The sequence below is a fragment of the Zootoca vivipara genome, chromosome 2 (assembly GCF_965207765.1).
Source record: "Zootoca vivipara chromosome 2, rZooViv2.hap1.1, whole genome shotgun sequence".
In the NCBI taxonomy this organism is placed as follows: domain Eukaryota; kingdom Metazoa; phylum Chordata; class Lepidosauria; order Squamata; family Lacertidae; genus Zootoca; species Zootoca vivipara.
Window position 1 is genome coordinate 35,080,996 of NC_142584.1, and position 21,089 is coordinate 35,102,084.

Below are 21,089 nucleotides of genomic sequence, written 5' to 3' on the forward strand. Positions count from 1 at the left end.
TTGATGGGCGACAAACAACATTGGTAGGATCACAGATTCACTACCCCTGCATTAATATATCAATATCTATGTATGAGGTTTGATGATTCTAATGCTAGCACCAAACAAATGGAGGTGCGTGGATAATATCATGATTCCATTGAGATTTCTCTAGGATTGAATTCATTCTTGTGGTTATTTTTCTTTTAAGACTGGCAAGATCAACCCTTGTGCTAATACCATTGCTTGGGATTCATGAGATTGTCTTTAACTTCATTGTGGATGAAAGAATTGATGGTCTTTCCAGGCACATAAAAGTCTTCATTCAGCTGACCCTCGGCTCCTTCCAAGTAAGTTCTTGTGCTGGAAGGGGCATTATTTATTACCACTAATTAATAAACAAAGGGCATTAATTAATATATATGATGAAAAGAAATAATAATCTTCATACTAAAACCATAGATAGAGCGGAGAGCGAAAAAAATCTTCAAAGAAAATGACAACATAGGGTTGAATATTACAACTATTATAATATAATGCTTATTTACCTGAGAAAGCTCCAAATTGCTTGTGTATAACTTTTAGACATCTAGAGTCACATCAGTAAATCATAGTTGCTGGACATATTGCCGAATGAGGGAGGGAAGGAGCACTCTTTGATATATTGTTCTCAAGAAGAACTCTGTGGAAAATGTTCTTGAATATAAATAGCTGGTGAGAGTTTGCAAACGAATGCTGGAAAATTCGGGGAACAGACTATGTAATTCGATGAGTTAGCTGGGTAAATAGCAATTCAGGAAACAACTTTCAGAATAGCAAGTATTAGAAATTAAAAATGATCATCATTGTTAAGACATGTGGTATACCATATTCTGTACTAGACTCTACTAGTTTACAAATGCAATAAATTACTTTGCAGCTAGTTCATTAACTATTAAATACAAATTCAGATTTGCTTGGGGATTTGTTGGTCCCAAAGAATGAGACATTTGGACTAAGTAAAGAGTTGCCATTAGTTCCATTTTTTTTTCAATGGGAAATTTTGCAGTGTCTTTCAATCTTCATATATAAATCTGCCTGAGGAGAAATGCTTTGAGTCTTAGATGTCCTTAAATTCTTGCCAGCAGGAACCAGGTGCAAGATGTATATCAGTCCAATATGCATGTTTCTTGCATTACTACTTTTTTTAGCATGTCAATACTAAGTGGGGTTGGGGGGGGTCAGCTACTGAGCTTTTGGGGAAAAATTGATACTGCTCTTACAAGGTCTCACAATCACATCCTTGGGAGGGTTAAGTTCACAAGCTATACATGTAAATTTGCCCTAATCTTCAGTTGCAATATTTCCTGCACATCCTAATGTGAAATGCACAGATTAGGCCAAAGTGATATATTTAATGGGACCAACCTTAGTGGTTTAAAATTGCAAGCCTGTCATTTCCTCGAGCAAAATTGTTCCAAGAAAAATAAAACAGAGTTTGGGGTACTGGTGCCTCATCATGTGATACCTGAGAGATAAAGATGATTTCTGAGCAAGAGGAAGTTAGTTGTGTTAATGTTCAATTTAGCAGCATGATGACTCAGGTTTCAGGTGTTTTCTAGGAACAATATTCTGTGATTGCATAAGCTTGTACCGGTAGTTGAATTGTACCTTGGCAAATTTCATCCAGATCTAATTTACCTTCTCTCTTTTTCCCCTTCCAGGGTTTTTTTGTAGCACTGTTATACTGTTTTTCTAATGGAGAGGTAAAATATCCTTTTTGACCTTCATTTCTAACCACTTGTTTCTCTTGAATGATGTTGCACAACAGACTGACTGGTGCAGCTTGCACTTAGTCCTGTGTGACGTTTTTGGTGGTCACCTGGCATTTTATATCAGTTAGTATATATTGAAGAGTTATTCAGTTTCCCATTGTGTTCCTTGTAGTAGTTGGAGATATCATGCAAGGAACACGACCCCTTTCAGCTTGCTCCTTGAAACAACAATATAGGGTACCTACCGTACTTGTAAATAGATCAACTTGCAATAAGCTGCCCATGCATGCCAAGCAAAAGGCTAGGATGCTGCCCTTGCACCTCTAATTATGAGGAGGTGCACCAACCTGTCCTTATGTGCAACAGATTGGAGTAGAGCTGAGCCCAGATGGAAGGGGGAACATTCCATTACATCAAGGTTTTCATTCTCCAGGAAGTGCTCTCCTCCCCTTTTCACTGAGGGCAGGAGGCAGAAACCGGTAGGAAGTAAGGATGGCAGAAAGATACCGGTATGTGGAGAACGGGAGGCAGCAGCATAAACAGAGTGATATTCACAATATTCAGCTGCTGCACTGTAAAAAAACATGCTGAAGTCATTGAAATGGCAACAATTCATGTCTGTGTACACTGTCCAAGTGTTGTGATAACATCAATGAGAAACCTGTTCTCTGTGTAAAATGCACACGGAGTTCTGTGGGAACATATCGGGACACTGAGGGGGAAAGATGTAAAGTAGATCAGGACTTCTTGAAAGGAGCATTAGGAGCAGGTGTACTGTGCTAAACACTGCAGAGAGGCCTAAGGTTGTACTTTGTGCTGCAGGTCTCAGAGTATACTTTACTTGTAATTACTCGAGCAGTCAGGACTTCAGCCTGTTGGGTAGGTGTGGGGAATGAACTCTAACTTCCACTATCCCTGGCCATTGTCCATGCTTGCTTGGGCTGATGAAAGTTGGAGTTCTGCAATACCTGGAGGCCCAAAGATTCCCTACTCTTGCTGTAGGGTAACCTAGCCACAGCATACCCGAACCAAGAAGTTCCAGGCTTATCTGAAAGGACAGAAGCCCTAGGACGGGTCAAGGAAGCATTTATACTACATGCTGCAATCCATCTCAACTGCTCTGTTTGCTTTCCTTCCTTTTCCAGGTAAAAGCTGAACTGCGCAAGAAGTGGTCCCATTTCTTGCTGGCATCCCCCTTTGTCTGCATGCCGTGCTTTCTCAGAAAGAACATCAAGCACCTGGGGAGATGTTCAAAGAAAGAGCATTCGAACAATAATTGCTTCTCCCTGGAGGTGACTCAGCCTCACAGCACACAAGTGGCAAAGCAGAGGACAGGCGGCAAAGCGGAGCTAAGCTTCGCATTAAAGCATATTCCCAGAGCAAGCCTCTCAGACAGCAGTGAAGGAGAAGTCACAATGGGGGAGACAACCGAAGAAGTCTTTGAAGAAAGCGAGATTTCGATTTGTAACAAAGGTAAAAACTAAGATGCCTGATTAGATCAATGAGGGATCTTGCATCATGTGCCATGTGGGAACCACTGGAAGTAGGTGGGGGGAGCCCGTGAAAGAAAAAGATGGTGAAAATAGCTTCTTAGCATTTCCCCCCAGGTTGACTCTTCCCAGGTAATCCCCCCCCCCCAAAGCCTGGTAACTGCATGAAAATGGCTTCCCCTTGGTCCTACAAGAACCAGATATGAAATCAGGAATAAAAGGAATAGACTGAACACCTTGAAACAGCCTGCTCTTTCTCTTATGTTTCCCAACATTGACCGCCACTATTGGAGCCATCAATCTGATCCCACAGGATTGCTCTGCAGCGTCTCAGAAAGGACAAACCGTTGCTTTTGTGATACTGTTAAAGAAGAAGCTGAATTACAACAATGACTAAATGAACAGGATTCACATTTAGGAACGTGTGGGATTGTATATATTTGTAAGCACATTTTCTAAGCTTTGCTGTAAAAATTATGAAATGCTGAATGGAATTGTTTTTAGGGCACAGCTGCTAATGCTTCTTTTAATACATGTAATATACAAAGTTCTGGTTCTGTCTTCCATTATCCTACCAACAGACCTGCAACAGGAGTCATTATTACTTCCACTTTGCAAATTTATTTTAAACATCTTTATACCGCCTCTTAACAGGGAGAAAACTGATATGACTGGAGATGAAAAATCCAAGAAGCTTCAAAGTCACCAGAAAAAAAATGGGAGGGAAGCGGGGGCAACATTACCCAAACAGATCTATTTGTCAAACAGCCAGACAGTGTGGTGTGATTTACAACTTCAGGATGAGTTAATGAGAGAGCAAGTGAATAGGTAAGCAAGCAGAAAAGGGCCAAGCTAGAATTTGCAACCAGATCCATGTAACATTTTCTTTCAATACAGCATTTTTATTTAAGAAGCAGCAGCCTGGGGAGTGAGGTGGAGGACCAAATGGGTGGTGTGCTTGCTCCCTTTACCACCAGCCATGCCTTTCCTCAGAATTCCCCCCGAGCTGCTTTTCTCCTCATGGAGGAGAAAATATGGGTAACCCTAGGTCCACCAGAAGCTGCTTCACACCATCTTGAAATCACAAGCAACTGCTTAGCTATGTACCCACACAGCTCCAGGCCTGCCGTGTTACCTGTTGTCATTTTTATTTCACAAGCTGTTGATCTTACAACATGTATTTTCACAGACTTAAAAATGGGAAGCTGCCAAATTGTTTTCCTTCCTTATATATTGTACCCACTGTGAAACCCAAAGGCTGGTTTTGTCATGTGTAATTAGTTCTTAATTTATGTGCTGCTTAATTTACAATGACTTCTAAGCAGTGTACAAGTATATTTTAAAAAATCAGTGATCATAGAATCATAGAGTTGGAAGAGACCACAAGGGCCATCCAGTCCAACCCCCTGCCAAGCAGGAAACACCAGCTAAGAGACTTGGCAGAGACTTGATCAAATCCATACATAACTTTGGAAGGTAAGCATTCTCTGCAATCCATCCTGCTGAGTCTCAGGAGGTGGCTACACCTATAGAGAACAGATGAGCCACTTTCCAATATATATATGCAGATAATAATAATCCTGAAGTAAATAAAACTCTAGGACCTTATCAAGCAAGTTATAGATCAGCTAAAGCTATCATTCAAGAAACCTGGTCAACATCCTTGAGAGCGATAACGTGGCTTAGTAAAATGCCATTCATTCTAGACTGTGCTGCTTGACAGTGGATTTTTGCAGCCATTTGAGCTATTCTTTTAAGACCAGTCGTCTCTCAAGGTATATTTTATGGTACGTATCCAGATTTCTTGCATGAGGGTTGCTATTATTTCCTTGTAAGATGTTCTGTGTTTTCAAATGTTTTGTAGGATTCCATTGACACGAAGACCATGCCCTTTATACTGCAAAGTTAGCTCCTTTTAAAACAAAATTTCAGCTGGCTTAACCTGTCTTCCTGTCTTTAATGGCTATTACAGTTCTTTCCTAGTCTCTAACGAGGACCAGGTCTTGGTAGGGAATAACACTGTGTCATTGAATGAGATGAACCTAAAATGGCCACCCAGTTCACTGCTGGATGCAATCCAGGGAAAGTTATACTCAGATCCTACTGAAATTAATGGAACTCATTTCCATATAATTGCACTTACACTCATGCAGCCTACATGCTAGAAAACATCAGTTCCTCTGAGACCAGCCTGAGCACTCTGGGATTCATCGCACTGTTGACGTGCTGAATTAATGTTTACACAAAGGAAGTTGGAGAATGCCCAGCACGTCCCTGTTCCATATCATTATGCTGGTCAGACAACTCCCCAGAGAATAAGCAAAACTTTTCCTTTTACTCAAGGAGGGAATGAGTGGTTTGTACACAAAGCCCTCTGGTACACAGTTTTTGTAAGAACACACTAAATAGGCAGGCAGTAATATTACCCAATGGACTATTATTTATTACTCTGTGTAGACAATGTGCTTTAATTATCACCTGAGAGAGACAGAATAGGTAAAGATGGAATCAATTCTTAGGTTAAGATGAAAACATTGAAAACAAGAAAGTTTTTCCGTACATCCAAGGGGTGGAAACTTTATTTTTTTAAAAAAATGAAAGTTGAATGCCAAGTTCCATATCAGGTATCGAGGTTTATGACTTCAAAACAATCTTATGGATTTAGGCCTGGTTCACATGTTACATTAAGCCAAGTCATGGTTTAGCACGAATGTGCAAGCGTGAAGTCTCCCAGAAAAGAGATTGCAACCACTTTGCTCCTCTCTGCTCATTTTGCTGATGCGCCATGCTAATGACTTGATGTGGCGTTGTACTAACCTGGCTCAGTGGTTTAGCTCTCTTCAAACTAATCATGATTGCTAAGCTTTACTAAGGAATCTTTGGTGAGAGGAACTTTACTAAAAGCCTTTTAAAAGTCTAAATGCACAATTTATACCAGGCACTTGTATAAATATACCAAAGTCTTGAAGAACTTTAGAAGGTTTAGTTACAGGTAGGTAGCCGTGTTGGTCTGAGTCGAAGCAAAATAAAAAAATTCCTTCAGTAGCACCTTAAAGACCAACTAAGTTTATATTTTGGTATGAGCTTTCGTGTGCATGCACACGAAAGCTCATACCAAAATATAAACTTAGTTGGTCTTTAAGGTGCTACTGAAGGAATTTTTTTATTTAGAAGGTTTGTGAGGCAGGACTTACTTTGGAGAGGCCATGTTGATTCTTTTTCAGCAGGACTTCCTATTCTATGTGCTTTAAAAGAAACTTTAGAAGTAAACAATGCCTCCAGGCATTGTATTTGGAGGTATTTTGTGTGGGGTTTTGGAAACTGTGGAGGTAGAGGTGAGACAGTCCCCCACCTTTAGGAAAACTCTAATAAAATGGCATTAAAAGGGTTTAGCCATTCAGTTACAGGCTGTAGCACCAGATTATTATTTTGTAGAATATTGAAACATAATCCATAGAAGGGAATAATACGAGAACTGGACTCAGGGTCACTGACCTCACAGGTCTGATTAGAGGGGTTTTCTGTCTGAATTGTCAAATCAATGTATAAATTTAAACGTGGAATTTTTTTGAAAGTAAGATCATTGAAAAGTAGACAGCAGGTGCAGAAGATGAAAAGGAAACTGACAAAACCATGCCAGTCTCATTAGAATATAGAATATGTGAGTGCTGGGATAACCTCCAACAAGAATTTTACAATGTCCCTCATCAAGGCTCCTGAGTAAGCTTAGTAGTCATAGAATATGTATGGGGTTTCTTATGGGTTAGTAATTGGCTAAAGAATGGAAGGCAGGAGCAGATGGACAGTTCTCACTGAAGGCAGGAAAACAATAGCTGATCAGTACTGCATCTGGCTGGGCCAGCCCAATACGGTACTTTTTGGCACCTGAGGCAAAACCCAAAATGGCGTCCCTCCTTGGAAGAAGGGAGGAACATCAGGAACAAGGGGAAATAAAGATCAGCTGCCACTGGCGAGCCTGCTGCCTGAGGCAATTGCCTCAGCTGCCCCTATCTGGTGCTATTCAACTTGGTCATAAACAAGTCTGTGATGACCAGGGAGGAAGTTATGGATGACATCAAATTATAGAGGGATTTGGGGGCAGGAGGCAAGTAAGATTTAATGCAAACAAGTTTCAAAGATGGGTAAAATGAGCTGACACAATAAAATTGATTAGCAAAAAATTCAAGCAAAAGGAAGTACATAATGTAAAGTTCATTTCTGGCGTTCACTGCTATGAGATGGGATGGCAAGCAGCTTAGATGGCTTTAAAAGAGATTAGACAAATTCACAGAGACCAAAGCGATCAATGTCTGACAGCCATGTTGGCTAAGTAGAACATCCATCTTCAGCAGCACTGCAGCATGTCATAAAATGCTAGTTGCTGGGGCAGGAGGGCAACCCTCTCTCTCTCTCTCTCTCTCTCTCTCTCTCTCTCTCTCTCTCTCTCTCTCTCTCTGTGTGTGTGTGTGTGTGTGTGTGTGTGTGTGTGTGTGGTGGGCCTGAGGGAGGTATCTGCTTGGTCACAGAGGGAAACAGGTGCTGTAATATGGGAGTCAGAAAATGGGCATCTTCCAACTCTCATCAGCTCCAGCCACCATAGCCTATAGGGAGCTGTAGCCCAGGCATCCCCAAACTTCGGCCCTCCAGATGTTTTGGACTACAATTCCCATCTTCCCCGACCACTGGTCCTGTTAGCTAGGGATTATAGGAGTTGTAGGCCAAAACATCTGGAGGGCCGCAGTTTGGGGGTGCCTGCTGTAGCCCAATAACTGGGGGGGCACAGATTCCCTGCTCCTGCTGTACTAGATGATTGTGCTGATTCCATAGGGATTGGGGTTGAAGTCCAACAATCTGCAGAGGGTCACAAGTTCCACACTGCTACTTTAGCAGAAGCTGTTAGACTCTCTGGCAAGCTGCATTTTTGCTTTCTCGTGCATCTGTAATCTTTTCCTGTTTATCGGGAGGGGTTGGAGTTGGGAAATCAAGTGACCTTATATAATCAAATCCAAGAGGCCAGGTGAAAATAATATTTTGGGCTACTTCAACTGATTGCAAACTGTATGGTGGAAAAAAACTGCAACTGTATAAATCAGCAGTTTTAATCTTTGAAACTGCTGTTATTTATCCATGAACTAGACTGATGATGTTTATCTTGTTAGAGCGAGGGCTCCACCTATCCAAATCAAACAACCATCCATCTCATTCATTTTTCAAGAAAATAAAAGGGTGCCCTCATTTTTCTTTATATCATCCCATAGCAGATATATCCCTTAAGGAAGCAGGTACAAAACCTGCACATAATAGCCTCATTTTGCATTGCATGTGTGGTCAGAATTTTAGGGAGAGAAAGATTGTAGCGTCCTGTTTACTCTGACTCATGGACGAGATAAAATCTGCCCCAATAACACTTTAGGTCTTTAAAATTGCTCTTTACTACTCAAAGCAAGAATAATAAAGAGCCAAAAAACCACTTGATTTTATTTGCTTTGCATATTATCTGCAAGACTTCACAAAAGGTGAATTTCCCACATGGAAGTGACTTCTGTATAGAAAACTGCATGATGTGACCTTTATGAAACAGAGTACCGTGGTCTTATGGAATGCAGGCCATTTTACAGCCCTAGATCCACCCAACTCTGGTTCCTTTTTATGATGCATGTAACTCTTCCAAGAGCATACATTCATGCTATCATAGGATACTACCAAAAAGTACCTTCCATGGCAGGCCAAGTGACATATCAACTGAATCCATGTAAGTAAAGCCATCATAGATACCAAATACGATACCTAAGGTAAAAGCTTTCTCATGCAACACATTACTTCAGAAAACTATTTGTTATTGTTATTTGTACTATTAAGTGTAAAAACACTTGCAAAACAAAGTGCTGCAAAATAAAAGTTAATTCCTGCACAAAACTGAAATATCACGCAAATTCTAAATTTTGTACAAATTCAGGATTTGGAAATTTCCCAGAGCCAACTGATGGCTCAGGAACCAAGATAACATTTTGCAAACCATATTCACGTTTTTTTAAAAAAGTTCTAATTGGTTGTAATAATCAACAATCTTCTACAGATGCCAACAGAGTCTGCTGGCTTTTACTGCCTAGTTTGATGAATTCAGACTGCAAAGATAAAAAAACCCAGCACATAAAACTCAAAAAATGCCTCATTTTGTGCTCTGCGTAACCTCAGGGATCTCCTCTTCTCATATGAACCAGCCTTGACCATGTGGCTGCATCTGAAGGGACACAGTATTTCATCTTTGACTGGGACACGGTCTCTAGGATGCTTTTGGCTATGAGGCTGCTAGAATGAACATGAGGTCACCAAGGCCAAACAAGTAAACAAATTATACTAGAAGGAGTAATTTAGGCATCCTTCCACAAACAATTCCTTAAAAGTAAGAGGCATAATCTATCTCTAATGCCAAAATCAAGTCATGGTTCTGTAAACAGAGTTACAATTTATACTGAATCTTCAGAAGATGGAGCATTTGGTTTGCAAAGTTAGAAAACAGGGCATAAAGAGTCAAACTGAAGTTAGAAGTGCATACCTTCAATGACACGCATGGAAAAAGTCAAATTATTACAAACAGAAAGAAGTGTTCTCTAATTCCACAGGAATCTGCAACTTTGGTATAAACATACAGAAATGGCTGTTTTTTAAAGCAATATAAAAGCTGCCCCAGTGTACAACAGTAAATGAAAGGAGGTTTTACCCAGTACTGGTGAGGGTGGGAAGAGAATTTGTAATTATTTCTAGTAATGCCATATGTCAAGGATGATTCAAACTGGAGAATATGAATGCAGAAGAGTAATACTTTAGATATGTTTTGAATTCTCCTTTGTAACACTCAGAAGAGAAGCAGAGCAACCTAATACAGTCACACCTCAGTTTAAGTATGCTTTGAGTAATTTCAGTTACCTCATGTTATTAGAAGCTTCTGGAAACATCTGTGTAGTAAATGTTTGCTGGTTGCTCTGTTGATACAGCAGCAGCAGCAGCAGCAGCAGCAGCAGCAGCAGTAGCAGTGGCGGCGGTGGCGGTGGCGGCGGCTCTATGTACAATTGGCTGGGGTCCTAGAAGTGGCCAGTGGATCTCTAGGCCCCTCAGAAAGTTTGAACCATGGGCCGGTGCCCCCCTTGTCCCCACCCCTACCCCCGCCGGCTTGTATTCTGGAGTCTAGTTCTAAATCAGTATCTGTGACTGACCTTCAACTGTCCCAGTTCCAGTGTGGCAAATTACCGGTAAGCGGCTCTTTGTCATCCTGCCTTTTTAGCTGAGCAGTTTAATAGCAAATCCTATCAGGAAGCTGTGGATGGCTTTCTGCACCTTAGGGACCAGTCTTCCCCTAGTAAATGTCTCCTACCCAGCCATATCCTCAATTAGAATTCACCACATGAGTCTTGGCCATTGCAAAATGAGTTCTCCGTCCCCTGCTGTTGAACACTATTTAATGTGAATCGTGGTCACTACATGATGGCCCCCAGCTGACACTGTGAATTGTAACAGACAATGAAGCCACTGGGTAAGAAACTCACTGCCAGGGTACCAATCCCCTCGGCAAATATAATAATCTGAAGAGCAATTACTCCCCGTTTTTGAAGGGCAGAAGACTCCTTCTCCAGACTCTCTGTTCAGAATATTTGACAAAACGCAGAGGCCTCTAAGGAATTTATTTCAGAATTGCCAGTTTGGAATAATTGGCTGTAAGCCGGAGGAAGGTCTTATGTGCACGCATAGACACTCACACACACACTCACACACTTCAGCTTACCTTACATCCTTTTCTCACTGCAACTTCATAATCCATTTAATTTCAAGATAATACTCTACAGAAGCACAGCTGCTGTGTTCTTTACTGATTTGCTGACATTGTTATTATTATTATTAAAATTTGTATACTGTCCTATACCTGCAGGTCTCACCGTGGTTGCAACATAAAAACACGATATAAAAACACAAAATACATAACAAAAACAAAATCAACCCAGTCCGAGAAATGTCATTCCCTGTAAAACTCAGCAGGGAGGCAGACGGTGGCAAAACTATAATATGACGACTCTACTGGTCATTGGCTTTGGTTCCACTTACTGTCGGTCTCCATGCTTTCCACCTGAACAGTAAATACCACAGTTTCTATGAGTAACAACTCATGTCTGAGGCAACAATCTACCCTTAAGAACTTCTGAGGTAAAGCAGAAGAATATCCTCTGCTCAGCCAGATCTTGCCTTCCTGGCTGCTGTAGAAACTGCTGCTAGTTAAAAACCTACTCACAGGGCTGGTAGCAGTTTTTATTCCCCCCCACCCACCCACCCCCGAAGAAACCCTAACACATTGTTAACCAGGTGGGTCTATGGAATGCCTACTAAAATATACAAAATATAGATGAACTACTAGACAATGTGTACATCAAGTATAGGTGGGTTTTGCAGATGACACTGTAATGCAAAATGACACTGAAACATGTTTCTGCGTGACAGGAAAAGGAAGTTTTCTTTACCGTGGATTTCTGTTTTCTGAGTTTCCTGTGCGATAGTCCTCAACCTCGGGGTGGCGCCTTGCCTTGGAGCATTGTAGGCAGGGTCAAGTTTCGATGATCAAAGATGCCTTCACAAGGAAACAGCAGTCACTTTTTAAGGTGCCAGAGATTTCAGACCAAAGGCTGTCTTTCCTTGGAGGTCTTTTTTAAACAGAAGTTGGATGGCCATTTGTCAGGGATTCTTTAGCTGTGATTCTTGGATTGACATACTTGGGACCCACGTGAAATAAAGCCTAGCTTCACCCCTGCCTTTAGGTTCCTTCCAACTCTGCAACTCTATGATTATATGACCTCAACACCTTATTTTGTGACACCACTGGGTCAGCTTAACAGAAAAAGGAGCTGATAGCACGCTTTCTGCTGTGTTGCAGCGTCACCACTGCAGATGGTGAAAGGGTATCATTACTCAGCAACTGACTTAATAGGGTCCGATAGGGTCCGTCTGTTCCTATTCATTTAAATACTGCCTCCTTGCGTCCTGATGCATGCTAATTCTTTTCTATGTGCTGATGTGCGCATGTACATAATCATGTGGATTAATTCAAGTGTGAAGTGGTCACAGAAATCCTGCTGCTTATTAGTAAAAAGTAACAGTTCAATAACACAGAATTTAATGGACTGTACAGTTTATTTTACATGAGATGAGACAAAGCTTTTCAAGTGCATAATACAAACTTGCTGAAATAGAGGAAAGTACAAAGTTTATGGAAATGTTTGTACATAAGACGGAAAAAAATGTATAGCAAATACCTTCAACATTTAAGGGCTAGATCTGTAAATGGGGTAAATCAGTGCAACTCCAGTGATATTAACATTTAAGAGACATACCTGAACTGACAACAAGGCCCTTAAATTTTAACGAGTATTTATTTACCTCTTCAGCTGCAGCGTTTTAGTCATACAATTGCATGGGACAAAAAAAACCACATTAACAGTTTTCACAATGATTAAAGGCTCACTGTTGTTATTGATACACAGAGCTTACAGTAGAATTAAGTTTTTTAAATGTCTAGTAAGCCCAAAAATCTGCAGCTAAGTATTATTACAAAGTTCAAAGCCATTACTGCTGGCAGAGGAAACATTTTACTGTAAAAATTTAGAAAGTGTTTAGTAAAAGGTACAGGATAAAAAGACGAGATAAGCAATGCCATTTTTTAAAATCTCTCTTTTTTTAAAAAAAAACTGCTTTGGGGAGAGCTAGTTGCTGGCCAGATCTGCCCTCCAAATCTATTATATCTGCAGATCTGAATTGTGCACTTTCAATTTACTCATGGATGGTAAGAAACAAATACAATCTGAATTTGCTTATCCATATAGCCTGTGATAAGCCTACAGTGTTTGGAAACACAAGTTTTGATAACAGGGAGTGTTGCTTTCATAAGCCTACTCTGACATGGGAGACATGCAGTGAATTCAGATTCACTGGGAAAATAAACAACCGAATACAGGTAACAGAAATTTTAGTGTACACCAATTTTGGAAAGGAACACAAGGATATATTTGCCAGAATTCAAAGTCAACCATCACAGTTAAAAATGTTTAAGGCTGCAATCCTATGCACATATCTTGGGAGTACTTCCTTCTGAGTAAACATGCATAAACTGCAAGCTCCATTGATTGCAACCAAACTTAAATTCACTTGCCAGCCACCATCATTTCCTTGCTCTGCAATAAACATTATTGCTACTACATAGAAATGATGAATTGGGTACTCAAACACTGAAGGTAGTCTTGAGTTTTTCTGCTAACCGTATTCAATGCACATTAGGGTCAACTGATTTGAAAATATTGACAGAGTGAAATTACTACTGTCTATAAACCCCAAACACCCAAAAGGTTCATTACAATTTCCATTAAAAGCATCCTCTTCACTTGTAATGCTTATGTAACAGAACCACTAGAGAAGAACATCAGTTTGAAACAAATGCTTGGAATCGGTCTGTTTAAATGTTACTGGGCACTCACTCAAAACATGGCACAACCTAGGGCAAAAAAGGCCCTGCACCACTTCTTCAAGGAGTGTTATGGGATTTCCCACTAGCATTAATACTGTAAAAAGTCCTATATTAAAAGTGGACTATATTAAAAGTGGACTATGCACTAAGAAATGTAAAATCTAATAATCTGAGGTGGATTTGTAATCTTTAAAATATTATTTTGCTACTGGTATTCAAAATGCCCAAACTGGTTGTGCTTTAGAGTTACAGCAAGACCTTGCTGGAGTTTGCTTGTGATAAGAGCAGCAAAGGAAAATAGACACACACACACCCCAACACAACTGAAAATATGTCTGTTCTTTACATCCCTTCTAGATTAAAACCAATCTTATCCAAAATATTTTAACTTAATACAAGTTGGGGGATTTTTTTTTATTTCTCTTCATTTCCAATTCTCTATGCTTCCAAAACATTGCCCCCCCCAGCCACACTAAGGTTCTTCTTATTTTTTATTTTACATGGTTCAAATGTTAGAACAAGAGCATTTAGCTAGATTTAAACAGTATTTGGCATCGTGACGTGCATAAGGGCTAAGAAAGTATTGGCAAGATCCGTATCTTGCTGAAATCAATGGCATACCATTGGTTTTCTGGATCACACCATAAACAAACCAAGACAGCTGAGCAGAGAACATATCATAGAAAGGAGCCACCATATCACAATGAATTATGCAGAATACACAGCAGAGGCTCAAGATGAGCTTGCTGTATACTAAATTTCCAAGCACTTTAAAAAATTGTAGTTGCCTAAATAGACTTAAAAAAAAATCCTGATAGCAGGTGGAGGGTTTTCAGGAAGTGTAGGGAGAAACTTGGAAATGTGACAAAAATTGTTGTCTGAAATTAGACCACAGCGAAGTATTCTGAAGCATGTATGAGTGGGCACAGAATAAATGGACATCATACTAAACATCACTGCCATGTAAGTTGAAGTCCCAGTCATATGGGAATGTCAAGTTTTGGGGTGCAGTGTTCTTTGTTCCATAGCAATTAGGGATAAAAGAACTATTGTCTTGCTCCGCAATGAACAAAGGCTGCAAGACTCTCAAAACATCACCTTAACAGACGTACACAACCATTAGTTCTACAAACACATTGGTTGACTTGCTTATACGAAAAATGAAGGAAGCTAGAGTCACAGAGAAGTCAAGCAGGAGAACCCCATGCAAGATCAGCAAAATGTAAAATACATGCAGTGCCACCTCCAGGCACAGTGTATGGTTACATAGTGCTAAATGTGAGCGTGTACACTAGTCAAATTGCTGGGAACCTTTTAAGCTTTTGCCTGCAGATGCAACTGCATGCTATGCCTCTGAGGTTAAAAAAATCCACTGTAACACACCTTACTAGGTATCATGATTTATGGACAGGATCTGAGAGACATCACCTTTGGTGCAAGTACTGATAGAGCACAACCAGTTCCGAGTTCATGCAACCAACAAATGTTCACTGTTGGAGACATACTGAGCTCAAGGTATTGGACTGGACAAAGTTCACTTATTTACACTATTCACATATCTTTATCCACATTATATACACAAGTACTGACACTCCTGAATAGAGGCCATATCTGCACTACAGATTTCAACCTGTCTGACAGTCGTCATTCGCTCTTCCTAGGTAAGCCTGGGAACTGTACTTCTGAGGTGACGACTAGACATAGCTCTAACAGAGAATTCTCCATAATTTCACCTAACTATATTTTCCAGGACTCTTTGGAAGAAGATATCACTTTTAATCTAGCACAACAAAATCACTATTTATTTCTAATGGAAATATGTACCATGTGTAGAAGCTTCCCACTCAACACTTCCCAAAGAGGGATTATTTTAGATGCCCGATCCCCCCACCTCCACAGCTGTTGTTGCAGTTATGGGGGGGTGGAATCCTTGCAAGATGCATATTTTGTTATTTCCCTGCTTGATAACAAATCTGGGGCATCATGGATACACCTGTGCTACACTTCCCCATGCCCCACTGTATCGTGTAGTAATATCCTAGTCAGCCTCTAAATTTTATAGGTCTGCTGAATTAATTTGTAAGCAAAATAAGGGGGATCAAAAGGGAGCTTATGATCAGCAGCTGCCAAACAAACTTAAATCAGTTATCGGTATCCTGAGTGTTTCATGCCAAGTAGCAGTGCAAGCTAAATCTACACGATGTTTTAAGAATCATTTTTGTCCTTCCGCTCCTTTCAAAATGGTTGCCTGCTCATTTCATCGGATGTTCTTTCGTACTTGTATTCTCAGGTTCATGCCCTTATGCCCATCTGTCACATTTCCCCCTACTCCCACCTTTTAAAGATGGAAATGTAAGCCCTTTTGTGCTCATAGCCATCCTTACGATGGCACTTCTGTCCTGTTTTCACATCAGAGCCTGGATAATAAGGGAGCACTGGATCAGAATGCAGCTGTGAAGGCAGCCCAAGTAGCATTGTTAAGCAAAGCCTAGAACAAGCCAGCATTGTCTGTGACAGAAAATAGCAGAAAAAAATTGCTTTCCCTTCCCATTTCACATTATACAGAGGCTGGGCAGCTGGCAAAATTCTGAACTCGATGTAGGAAAAAGTACACGACAGAACAACAGATGTATGAGAAGGAATCCAGAATTTTTATAGTGACTTCATCCCTGTTGTAGGGGAGGAAAGGGGGTGGGGAAATCAAAAATAGTAGGATGACTGTATAGAACTTGAGCTTCTCCACAGTTCACAAAATGGAGCTTATGGAGGATATACTCTGAAAGCATATGGAATGGTCCTGAATGCCTAAAAACACCAGGGCAGGCATTGAAGCAGGGATTTAGCAGGTCTTAGGAGACCTTGTGTTTATGAAAACATTGCAACCTTAATAAAACAATAATACTAACTGCAGAGTAAGACCTACTTTACAAAGGGCTTACCTCTGAGTAAATGCATAGATTTGTTCTGTAAAAGATTACATCTAGCAGCGAGAGTAAAGCTATGTCTTAAGAACAGGTGGCATACAAAACTGGTATGTTCCTGAATAAAGTCAATGAGATTCTACAACAATTCTGAAGAGACAGGTGCCCCAGCAGAACAAAGGGTGTGTGAGAGAAATATAGCAGCAGCAGATGGCTACACAAGGATGTCTGGCATGGAAGACAAGCACTGTGCTTAGGTTTTATTCATAAACTATGGATAATCTTTTAACTTATTGGGCTGTATTCAATTACAACATCCTATCAGATCAAGGATTTCCACTTGTACAATGGGTGAACTCCCCTTCCCCCCATGCCCTCCCCAAATCTGCTCAAGATCACTGGGGGAACCCCAAGAACAGATTTATGGGATGTACAGTGGAAGGAGAGTGGAGAACATTCTGTTGCACAAAGAGGAAACTTTGTGCGGGAAGAACAAGATACTATGTTGGATTCCACCCAATGGGGGGACGGGACATTTTGGATTGCAAAATCAAACCAATTCTCAGCCTTCCTTATTTAAATACAAAGCTTGTCATACCACCTTAAGTTAGCCCAGCTCCACCCACCAGTGATCACAGCTGTTGTTGTTGTTGTTGTTGTTGTTGTTGTTTAAGGATAATATCAACAGTGTGTACAGATAGGGCAGAGCCAAAGTAACATAACCACTATGGCACAGTGAACTTTCAGGTAAGCAACTCTGCAAATTAAATACTAACTACTTGGTATCTAAAATATGGAAGATCACAAACTGTTGTTTACAAAGTCAAGATAGGAGGCCTTCTTGACAGATGACATTACAAACACTACATAAGTCAGGAGAAATGAAACAAAACAATGAAAATAGTAGAGCCAGTGCAATAGAGCAGATTAGGACAAGCCTGACATCTAAGCAAAGCCCAGGAGATTTGTATTGAAAATGTAATTATTGTATCTGGATATTGCCAAGTGAAGCCAAAATGACACTAAGCATGTACAAAGGGGAGGTAGCAAAAGATTATGGAACCTCAGGTTTCAGCAGTAGAAATAGCCTTTAGCAAATGGCCCAATGAAAACTGAGCATGCTCAGTGGTCACAAAATGCTAACTGGTGCTGGGGGCGGGGGGGGGGGGAGAGAATGGAAATTCAGGGGGAATGGAATTGAGAATCCTGAACATTTTGCTGCAGGTCCTGCTTGTTAATTCATATTTTCATCCAAGCATTGGTTTATACCAGGGATAGATTTGAGCAAATCTAGAACTATGCAACCCCTGTGGGCCCCTTTGAGAGGTGGGTGGGCCTCCTCCCTTTCAGTCACCTGTTATTAGGTGATTTGCCAACATATAAAGAATCCCATTTCTTCCTTTGTTGCCTGGCTTGAAATCAAGTTATGCCCACAAACAGCTACTGAAGGTAATGGGGCCCTTTATATGCCCAGCTGTCCTTTGTCAACAACAAATTGTTGCTGTTTTTTGTGTTGAATATATGCTATATGGAAAATTATAGAGTTACCAGGTATCTAAAGCCATTTGCACATAACAAAATATGTATTTTATCAAAGTACACCCAGGGTTTTTTTCCTTTAAATTTTTTGGGGGCCCCCAAGAGAGTGGGGCCCTAAGCTATAGCTTGTTTTAGCTTATATGTAAATCTGGCACTGCTCACAAAGCACATGCCTACTTCCTTTCCAAATGTAATTCCACTCTTTTTGTTACTGCAGGGTGACGGGAAAGGGCGCCAAATTGAAAAGGTGCCAAATTACACCAGCGACTGGAAAGGAAGAATCGTGAGCGCCCGAGTAAGAATGTGAACCTGATTATACCTTTTCACTTTGGCCCTGTGGGTATTGATTGCTTGTCCCATGCCTTCTGATTTCATATGCCAAACTCCAAACTACTCCACAACTCAAATGGGGAGAGGCCTGGCAGGCCTAATCACTTCTGTGGGTAAGAGGACCCCCATCACTGGCGAACACAGATTTGCTCTGGATATGCTCAGAGTTCCTGTTATAGTAACTGCCTGATGGCTTGCAGATTTGTTAATTCTTCAAACTGTGCTTAGGAGTGTTTTGTTTTATTTTAAACTGATTATCTCTTAGAACACACCTTTCCCAGAAAAGAAACTGGAGAAGTTAGAAAGAAATCCCCATAGAGCAATAAAACTCTCCTATGTGAAACTGGAAAACGGAACAAATCAGTTAGGACTTATTTCATATCGTTGAGTGTTGGCAAGTGTATAAGCCATGAGCCCTGTGTGTTAAAATGACATTGAGGATTAAGCAGCTAGAAAACAGATGCAACAAAAATTGGCTGTTCATGAATGGCTAATCTAATGAAAATTCAAGTTAAATATGAACTGATATAAAAGAAGAACCTGAAGCATGAATGGCACTTGCGAACCATCTCATGACTGCAAGTCATATAACAAATGTCATTTTTTTAAAATATAAAAATAGTAGGAATGTGATCTATAGCACCCAGAAAGCAAGGACATCCAGTGAGAACACTGAGATGGCACAGGAGTTCAACAGAGGCAATGAGGTTTTGAACTTCAATTAAAGAGAAAGAACACCACAAAATTGACATGCTGAATTTTTTTGTTGTTGGTCTTCTTTTAAAAGAGTACTATCATTTGAACAGCTCTCTCCTTTTAAGTTTTGAGCCCATAAGTTTAGATGAGACCAAAGCGCAAATCATAAAGCAGTACAGCAAAGAAAGTTTCTGAGGACAAGCCTGAGAGGAAACATGTTACACATAAAATGGCTGTCTGTTTACAGTGCTGCCTCGCAAGACGAATTTAATTCGTTCCGCGAGTCAATTCGTTTTGCGAAAAATTCGTCTTGCGAATTGCGGTTTCCTATTGAAATTTCTTTTTTTGCCCATAGGAACACATTAATTAAATTTCAATGCATTCCTATAGGAAACCGCGATTCGCAAGACAAATTTTTCACAAAACGAATTCGTCTTGTGCGTCACCATCAGATCGCAATACGCATTCGTCTTGTGAAAAATTCGTCTTGCAGGGCATTCGTCTTGCGAGGTACCACTGTATGGTGAAATGGTTGGGTGTAATGCTGTGATTGTTTCCACCAAAAGGCTTTCTTAAGTCATGAAAAGCAACCATCCATTGCATCAGGTAATGCAGAGAACCAGAAGAGCAAAGAAAGAGGCCATTTAATCTGTTCCTTGCCAACTAATTGTCTACTCAGGATTTGCAAATCAGGGGCAAGGAAAAGGCTCAGCAACCCCTTCTCCCCCTCTGCTTGCCCCCCTCCTCTGTTTTAAGCCACCTATATCTAACTTTACATGGCAAAAGAGAGCTTTAAGGAGAACAAGGAAGGAGAAATCATGGTGTTAGAGGGTAGTACTAATGGCTTGAACCTAATGGAACCACCCACTCAAACCTTGGAACTCAATGGGTGCCACTTGGTGCAAGACAGAGATTTTAAAGTGCAAACAGGCTGTATCAGCCCAGAAGAAAAAGGGAATTTGGTATACAAAAATAGAGTAAAACAAACAAACAAACCTAGCACAAGCATATTACCAATTACCTTATAGATCTGCCACATTACAAAAAGAGACTTCTAAATCAGTATATAATCTTTAGCAATGTCTGGGAGAGCTTGCTTTAAATGAGGTGGCTCCTCAAAGTAAAATTGGTAGAGCAGAGTGCAGTGTGATACCCCGACTCTGAAGAAAAAAAGAAGAAAGACACCAGTAACATGGAGATGGAGAATAATGGGTAGGTCACTACAGAACATAGAAAAATGAGACAATTCTTATTTGGTGCAAAGCAGCAGACACAAGAGAACAAAATCAGTCAGGTGCTGTTGAGTATTTACGGAGCAATGGCTTAAAATATAGTTTGAGAGATGGCGTGTTATTTTTAACGATTTGTGTGGGCAGTTTCACTTATGTTGGCTGATACCTGAGAACACACGTGAAGGAAAACGAGAGGACAAGGTCTATATCATGCAGGGAGCAGACTGCTAAACAGTGACAAGTGAGAAGGCCAGGAAAAGGCAAGTGAGGGATGCTCCAGACAATGGTTGAAGGATGCACAGAATATGGAAATATGACTCTGGTTTTCAAAACAGGAAAAAGAATTGAATGGATGCCTTGGAAATCTTTTTAATGCTGGGATCTGTCCAAGTCTCAATTTCCCCACACATACCAACAGGATAAATTGTTCTTTTTGCAACCTTGATGGTCAGTTTCTTGGGAGGGAAAGATGAAATGTGTTTCCTATTAGAAACCTGATGTTACACAGAAAGAGGAAAAAATGGTATTTCACTGGAAGTAAAGTAAGGGAAGACTATGCAAGAATGATCAAATTAGCTGAAGCTGTGTTGTAACTTATTGGGAGTTTGCTTGACAGCACCAAACAAAACAAAATGTCTCCTCTCTCA

The 21,089-nt window shown here is 40.5% G+C and overlaps 1 protein-coding gene across 4 annotated transcripts in view; it reads left to right on the top strand.

The window, feature by feature from the left end:
• Window positions 1–3,770, top strand: part of GLP2R (glucagon like peptide 2 receptor) — a 38,339-nt gene extending 34,569 nt beyond the window's left edge. For all 4 annotated transcript variants that reach the window (XM_088661629.1, XM_035104607.3, XM_035104608.3 and 1 more), the window contains 3 exons: window positions 191–329; window positions 1,683–1,724; window positions 2,879–3,770. In XM_088661629.1, coding sequence (XP_088517755.1) covers window positions 191–329; window positions 1,683–1,724; window positions 2,879–3,217 — 520 coding nt within the window. In that variant the 3' untranslated portion in view covers window positions 3,218–3,770. The remainder of the gene's footprint in view (window positions 1–190; window positions 330–1,682; window positions 1,725–2,878) is intronic.
• The last annotated feature ends 17,319 nt before the right edge of the window (window positions 3,771–21,089 follow it).